The sequence below is a fragment of the Cibotium barometz genome, chromosome 1, assembly GCF_041138505.1.
Source record: "Cibotium barometz isolate CiBa-2024 chromosome 1, ASM4113850v1, whole genome shotgun sequence".
NCBI lineage: Eukaryota > Viridiplantae > Streptophyta > Polypodiopsida > Cyatheales > Cibotiaceae > Cibotium > Cibotium barometz.
This window is the reverse complement of record NC_141046.1, coordinates 74,373,218-74,381,178: the sequence shown is the minus strand read 5'-3', so window position 1 is coordinate 74,381,178 and position 7,961 is coordinate 74,373,218. Positions and strand designations below refer to the sequence as shown.

The window sequence follows — 7,961 nt, the reverse complement described above, 5'->3', positions numbered from 1 at the left end:
ATCACTAATGGTTGTTTTAATTTGAGGAGAGCGCTTTGTTGTGGAGCCTTTGCCTTGGGCACCCAACATTGAAATTTATATGATCCATCCCATCTTTGTGCCTCTCATAGGGTGGGCACTCATCATTGCACAATCTTGGCTTTTGAGAGCTTTTCTCCATGTTGTACAGCCTTATGTAACCCTTGGCTTTATTTTCTTGAGCTTTTGCTTGACCATTGAGCCATGGCGCGATAGGAGTCGATTTGGTCAAGGTACCTAGTCCAGTGTAAGCTATTGTGCAAATTCCACTTCATACACGAACACTAGCTAGGTCCATACTCTATGTAACCCTTGGCTTTATTTTCTTGAGCTTTTGCTTGACCATTGAGCCATGGCGCGATAGGAGTCGATTTCGTCAAGGTACCTAGTCCAGTGTAAGCTATGGTGCAGATTCCACTTCATACACGAACACTAGCTAGGTCCATACTCTATACGATTCACTTGCCCGCTGCCTTGCTTTTTTGTAATGTGAACCCATGTGAGACCCCGCTAGATAAGCACTTTTCCAGCAGAGGAGTGCTTGCGTGAAACCGAAACCTTTTCACTTTGCGGTCTGTCAGATACAGCTTCTTAAGCGCTCTTTGCGAAACCGTCAGTCATGGCTCTTGCTATCAGCGAGGCTGATATCTTCGAAGACTCCACCGACGAGTTGGGTTCCATGTCCGCAGAAGACCTCGTTCGCGGCAGCCGCCTGCTTGACCAGGAAATCCGAGTCCTGAAGGTATGGACTTTCGATTTTTTTTTCTCCAAGCTAGGGTTTTTCTTACTGATAGTATGGACTTCCCAGTGTTCTTTCTGACTGATCCTAGGGTTTCCTTTGACTGAACCCAGGGTTTTCTCTGACTGATCGATGCCAGGGTTTCATGCATTTTGTGGTGTCTACTGTGTGTTTCTGTTATCCTCCATCATAATATCCTTGGAAAAGCTCATTCAGGCCCATGTATGATGACATAATCTGTGGTTTTCTTCCACAAATTATGTGAGAAGCTCAATCAGGTCCATGAATGATGACCCATTTCGGCTAGTTTTTTAATGATTCACATCCCCCAGTGAACCTTAATTAATGGAGTCTGGTTAGTTGAGGATAAGATATGCTTGATCATTTTAACTGAAGTTATAATGATGGCAGAGTTTGGTGGTTTAGAGTTCTGAATTGATTCATGCTAGAATTTGGTTAATTGTAGCTGTAGCTGTAGAGATAAAACCATTTGATCATGATGGCATGTGCAGGAGGAAACAACACGTCTCTCTTTGGAGCTGGATGCCCTTCGAGAGAAGACGAAAGAGAATCAAGAAAAGATAAAATTAAATAAGCAGCTTCCCTATCTTGTGGGAAATGTGGTAGAGGTAAGCAAACTCAAAGCATCAGTATATCTTTGTGCTTTTGCAAGTCTACGACTGGCAATATTTCTGCTAAGATCTCTTCCAACTATGTTTTGTTGACTTGTCAGATTTTAGATGTGAGTCCTGAGGATGAGGCTGAAGAGGATGGTGCAAACGTTGACCTAGACTCGCAAAGGAAAGGCAAATGCGTGGTCTTAAAAACTTCTACACGCCAAGTAAGGCTATTCTCCTCTCTGAGGTGGTTTGCATTGCTTTTGATTTTATGCCATACTTCTCAGATTGTTTTTGTAAGTTGTCAAGGAGTGTTGAAGTTTTTTGCCAAGTTAGTAGCTCTTACTTGTAATTGGAGGTGCTGATAATTGGCTCATGTGACATCTATTTAGATGTGGTATATGTATTGTTGGCTCACTAGCTCGATATTTTGAGTTATAAGCTAGAAGCTTGAACTTTGAAGGTGGTTGGAGCTTCAACCTGCTTTTATTGTGAGCCCTTTGAAAGTTCCAAAAAGTATAATTGAAGTCATTAAAGCTTCTTTGTAATCATAGTTCCCAGACATTTTTTGAAACGGGTATGAAAAGGGTTTGAAATGTATTTTATTTTTTATAGAAGTTCTTTAAATGTTTCATGGGGGGGAGGGTAGTGGGTTGAAGACTTAAGAATATTGAATTTGCCTATGTATAGTGGGCATCTCTTGTACAATGTTTAAACATGCAAAAAAAAGACATCACTACATACTCTAAAATGTGGTGAATAACATGTCCACATGCAACATACTATTGGCAGTGAAGTCTGGGCGGTAGGTGGCCCAAGAAAAACTACAGTTTCATGAGTCATTAACAGATTCCACATTCCAATAAAACAGAAAACTACAATAGAATCTTGATTCATGAGTGAAAAGAGCTCTCAAACCATAAATAAAAATCTTGGAAGTTTGAAGTACAAATGCCATCTCATAAATGTACCAATCACCAAAAAAAAAACAATCTCAAAAGAAGTCTGAAGTGTCACTATCATCCTCAAGGTCCTTGACATACTCAATCTCATCTCCTAACTTTGATATATCTGACTGAGGTGGTGGGTGAGGATCTTATCAATCTGTGGCTAGTGAGATTGAGGTGCTCAAGGTCTAGGAGGGTGAGGCCATCTGGCTCTTCGAAGTGTGGTGGCATGGCAAGGTAACTCTAGTCGAGGGTCAAGATGGTGGGGCCCTCGTCGCTATTGTGGTGGCTTCATCTGTGTGAGTGTCCTCCTGTGGGCGGAAGAAACTGGTGATGGTAGACTGAGAAGGATGCCGGGGTCAAGGATCTCTGAATAGTAACTCTATTTAGGTCGATGCTACCCGTGTACTATCACCTGGGGCAATAGCTAGTTGGCTGAGGCTGGCTTCACTCTTCTCTACGAGGAAGCAATAGGTGGGCAAGCATACTGGCTCTCTCACGGCAGGATTGATACAATTCCCACCCCCAAGAGTTCAACAGAGCCTTAGTTTGTGGGAACCGGTCCAAGATGGGAGATCATGAGCAGCATAGTTGCATGGCATATATGGCAGGCCCGTTGGAGCAACTGCAAGGCCATCAAGGGTACTCTCACCCCTCCAATTGAGTCCATCTGCTCAATTTGGACTGACATCATTCATACCCTCTGCACTTTCAGTTGGGGAAGCTTTAGGGTGGGTTGGATTGCTTGGATAGATGGCGAGAGGCCTTCTTGTGCACATGGCGCAGAGGTTCCTGTCTCCCTGATCGGGCCAGCTAGAGTACTTGGGATTACAGGCTACTGGTTTGGCTCTCCCTCCACAGACACATGCCAGTCAGCATTGGTGTCCCATACCACTAGTGCCTGCCTTCAGGGGCTCTTGGCAAGACTATCTGTGATCTGCCATGTCCACGGTAGGAGTAGAAACTTTGGTCCATGCACAGACCCATGATAAGTGTACTGCACGATTGATTGCACAATAATAACCCAAGGCATCACTTATATAGTGATAACTGCCGCTATAAATAGCTAACCTGCTATCGATTGCCAATTTCCTAGTTTCATTAATTCTGAATCTTAGCACTTTGTATTTGCCAGCTACCTCCTAATCCTGGGGTCCCCTAACCCTGTTGGATTAGGCCCGTTATTCAAAGGATTAGCTCTAGGTACATAACATCACAAATACAAATTGCCAAAGGCACATTGGTCTATCTCTTTCCTTCAAAAAAGTGAGTCCATTGACTCAATTGGGCTGTCCCAAAGACCCAAAGGCAAATTTTATCAATAACACTAGTCATTCATAACAAAGGCCATAGAGGAAGATAATAAAGACGAAATTGAGTTTTCCCAAAATTCAGGCAACATCTTACAACTATCTGTGCATCATGTAGCTTGTGTAACAAAAGCTACAGGTTGTTGCTCAAGGAGCATAGTTTTACAATAGCATAACTCTTAGCATCTACTGAATGCACCATAAATGCTGGTTACACGTTGCTTTAATCCATAAAGCATATACCCAAGTAGTTCACACCACTTAAATGTCTGACACATTCCCAAACTGCCAAATAAATGCCACTTTTTGCAAATAGAGTGGATAAGTCAAAAAAGGTGTCAAGGTCTCACTCATGATCTCTTAGTTTTGCTATTCTCTTCATGAAACAAATGAGGTAGTTTCTGGAATTGTGACTGCTAACAAGGTGATACAACTACCTCCTTTAAAGAAGTGTGGCAACATGCAGATTACAAACGAGTCCGCTTAAACCATAGGGTCACCAATCCTTGCTTCCATGGTTGCAAAATAACTTTCACTTTTTGCATATAAAGTGGATAAGTAAAAAAAAGGTGTCAAGATCTCAACTCATGATCTCTTAGTTTCGCTACTCTCTTCATGAAACAAGTGAGGTATTGGCTAAGCTTTGGGAATGGGGGATTGTCCAAGGGCACCTTGGACATCTTCGTGGGCCCTTCTTTAGCCCCTCTTTTGGTCCACTGCCCCATTTAGCCCACACTAAAGGGTGCCCATGGGCTGTCCACAAAATGACTATTTAAGTAAACATATAACTGCATGGCTTTCACACACGGCCAGACATATCTGCCCGAGACGTGGACAGGGACTAAGCCTTCCATGACACCTGACCATGGGTTCTCCTGTCCGAAGGGTTGGTCAATAATTTTTTTGCATGGGTGAGGGGGCTATGTAAGTGGCCAGCCACCCCCTTGCCCATGCATTTGGACAAATGGAGGGGGCTCAACGTGATTGGCCCCCCATTGGCTTCACCATGTACACTTTTGTCCTGTTCACATTAAAAGGTTTCACACAATAAAGTTATCAACTCAATTAAACCTTGATAAGCTAGAGTTCACACTTGCCATGCGGCAATGCAAATCCATTAATGCAGAGACTTAACCAACCTTGTGAGTGTTCCCTAGTTTCCCGAGACCCTTGGACAAGTCGTATGCATGAAATCAGGCAATGTTGATGCATGTACATGGTTCATGCACTGTATCAAGGAAAAATCCCCATCTGCAAATCTTTGTACGAACATCTTCATGGAATATTGTCCCCCTGAGCACCATGTAATTGACTGGTTCACGAAGGTGTGGGCTCAGAATAAACTCTTCAGGCAAGTTTGTGTTGAGGGGGTGTTAGAATCCTTTGTATGAGTAGCTTCCGTTTGTGAGCCTCCAAGGAGGATGGTGGGAACATGCACCATTTAGGCATAGGGCATGGGCATAGTGTTTTAAACAAAAAAGTATAGGTGGGATGCATCCTAGTTTGTAGACAAGATTTTGGTGGAACTGCCTTACTGAGGAGGTTAAGAAACCCCCCTTACGTCCCTGTAAAAAGGCACCTCTCCTCTCCTCCAATACTTCTGGTTTGGATCTGTGGATGCACGTTAGGTTGGATCTATGAGGTTGTTATGTGTACATAAGTTCATCCTTTTGACAATGAGTCTGCACATTCTCTTGGGCAAGTTTTAAGCGGTGCAACTATTCTTACAGGTGGTCTAACCTTCTTTACCCCCCCCCCCCCCCCCCCCCCAAATTGTGGTGGTTGGTTTTGTAGACAATCTTCCTACCAGTTGTTGGTCTAGTAGATCCAAACACTTTGAAGCCAGGAGATCTGGTTGGGGTTAACAAGGACAGTTATTTAATATTAGACACACTACCTTCTGAATATGATTCTCGAGTCAAAGCTATGGAAGTGGATGAGAAACCTACCGAGGATTATGGTGACATTGGAGGACTGGACAAACAGGTGGCTGTGAATTTCTCTGTTCTTTTTAGATTTCCATGTCTGCAAGCCAGGTATTATTGAAGTTGTGATATATATCTGCATCAAGACCCATGCTGCCCTGGCCAAATCCCACGCAGTTTGTTTCTTCCCTGCCCACCCCATGCAACACTTGCCAGGTGGCCTCACTGGTGCCTGCTGCAGTCTGGTGTGCTGCAAGGCGTGAAACAAGCTGGGCAGCCTTTTGGTGTGTCTGAGAGCCCGCCAAGGGTGGAGGTTATCTGCCCCTAGCACATGCAAGGGTGTATATCCAACTTGTAATAAGCTTCCTTGTGCAAGGATGTCAAAAATATGCGGGTCCATGGCACAAGCTGGTGACACTTGAGCATTATCGTCCTTTAGGATGTTGAAGTTATGGAAGGTCTTACTTCACTTGAGGCTGTAGAATGTGATCTCAATGATTCAGACATTCTACGGTCCTCTTTGGTGTTTTGTTTGAATTAAAGCAGAACTGTAGTGACTTGGTTGTTGTATGTAGATTCAAGAGCTCGAGGAGGCAATTGTATTGCCCATGACACACAAGGAGCGGTTTCAAAGTCTAGGCATCCGCCCACCAAAAGGTGTACTGCTTTATGGCCCTCCTGGGACGGGCAAGACTTTGATGGCCCGAGCGTGTGCGGCACAGACAGACGCAACATATTTGAAACTTGCAGGCCCTCAGCTTGTACAGGTGAGTCACTGGCTATTGATCAAGCTTAATGCTGGCGGGTTGTAAAGTGGGTTCCTTGTGGATTTGATAAGTGCCTGCCGTTTCCATTTGCTTATATTTCTTTCTTCAGATGTTCATTGGAGATGGTGCCAAACTTGTTAGAGATGCATTTCAACTTGCCAAAGAGAAAGCTCCTTGCATCATTTTTATTGATGAAGTTGATGCTATTGGAACCAAACGTTTTGATAGGTATGCTAAGGGCCAAAAACCATACCAAACGGGGTCCTGTCTGGGATCAGGTTCACTCTTTCTGTTGCTTTCTGGCTTGATGGTACTCCTTGACCTTCCACAGTGAGGTGAGCGGTGACAGAGAAGTGCAACGAACCATGCTGGAACTGCTAAATCAACTTGATGGGTTTAGTAGTGATGATAGAATTCGGGTAAGCAACTTGTTCCTGAGAATTTCTCCATTTTCTGTGGTGCCAACTTGTGTGTGGCTAGCTGGTCATGTCTTTAATTACTCTCTTTGCAGCTAAGTGATGGGTGATTCCAAGTTGGATTTCATACAGGTAATAGCAGCCACCAACCGGGCTGACATTTTAGACCCTGCTCTTATGAGATCTGGGCGTCTAGACCGTAAGATTGAGTTCCCTCACCCCACAGAGGAGGCCCGAGCACGCATCTTACAGGTTTCACTCTGCAAGTCATTACTGCAGGCATGACTAAGGCAATTGGTAGTACCAAAAAATTTAAGTGTTCGATGTTTCCAGATTCATTCTAGAAAGATGAATGTGCAATTGGATGTCAACTTTGAAGAGCTGGCTAGATCTACTGATGACTTCAATGGGGCCCAACTTAAAGCAGTATGTGTGGAAGCGGGTATGCTCGCCCTGCGGCGTGATGCCGATAAGGTAATCTGGCTACATGTACTAATGCGAGTACCTGAATGTTCTTGGTTGAGCGTGGTGGATTTGAGTACTACAAAATGCTGCACCTTGACATGTATATGGGCTTTTGCAGGTTACTCATGAAGATTTTAATGAGGGCATTATCCAAGTACAGGCAAAAAAGAAGGCCAGCTTAAATTACTATGCCTAAGGTCCATGATCCCTGTCTGCGCAGTCTCAACATGCTTTGTAAAAAGGCAGCACTTTTACGGCAGATTCTTCAGTGGCTTCTTACATGCAGAGTTTCCAAGAAAAATCTCCATTGATGTTTTGAACGCTTAGTTTGTATGGTGTGCATTCCTTGAAAAAGGAGGTTTATGTAGCCACAACCGGCAGTATCTGTGGAAAGTGTTTTCCATATGTGGCTGCTCTTAGGTCTCTCAAATACAATCTTATTGGGTCCTTACTATGCAAGTATGGTTGATTTCCTTAGAATGGCACACAAGGGTGTAGAGGAGGTTTTGTGGTCCTTTTTTATTTCTGGGCAGCTTCTTCGGGGCATGTTAGGGGCCATGGTGAGCTCGATGTATCATGTTTCCTTACATGCTCTTGACTGCATGCTTGCTTGAGCATTTCTGAATGTTTGTCACATAAGACTTGATGTAGGAACCAACCAAGTAAAAGGCGGAGGCAAAAATGGGCTCAAACCATTAGCTTCCCCCTAAGTGAAGGGGAAAGAGGAGTGGGGGGGTTAATCATACCGACCATTTCC

The 7,961-nt window shown here is 44.0% G+C and overlaps 1 protein-coding gene across 2 annotated transcripts; it reads left to right on the top strand.

Annotated features, from left to right (window-relative positions):
- The first annotated feature begins 512 nt into the window (after window positions 1–512).
- LOC147642402 (26S proteasome regulatory subunit 6A homolog) lies at window positions 513–7,659 on the top strand. 2 transcript variants are annotated; one of them, XM_086806142.1, is made up of 10 exons: window positions 516–760; window positions 1,270–1,386; window positions 1,491–1,598; window positions 5,426–5,617; window positions 6,132–6,323; window positions 6,433–6,551; window positions 6,655–6,742; window positions 6,872–6,991; window positions 7,073–7,213; window positions 7,323–7,659. In XM_086806142.1, the coding sequence occupies exons 1-10, from the start codon at window positions 638–640 to the stop codon at window positions 7,398–7,400; spliced, it is 1,278 nt and encodes a 425-aa protein (XP_086662268.1). In that variant the 5' UTR covers window positions 516–637; the 3' UTR covers window positions 7,401–7,659. The 2 variants fall into 2 exon arrangements, with proteins under 2 accessions (XP_086662277.1, XP_086662268.1); XM_086806151.1 differs by lacking the exon at window positions 5,426–5,617 and having other exon boundaries at window positions 513–760.
- Window positions 7,660–7,961: the final 302 nt, after the last annotated feature.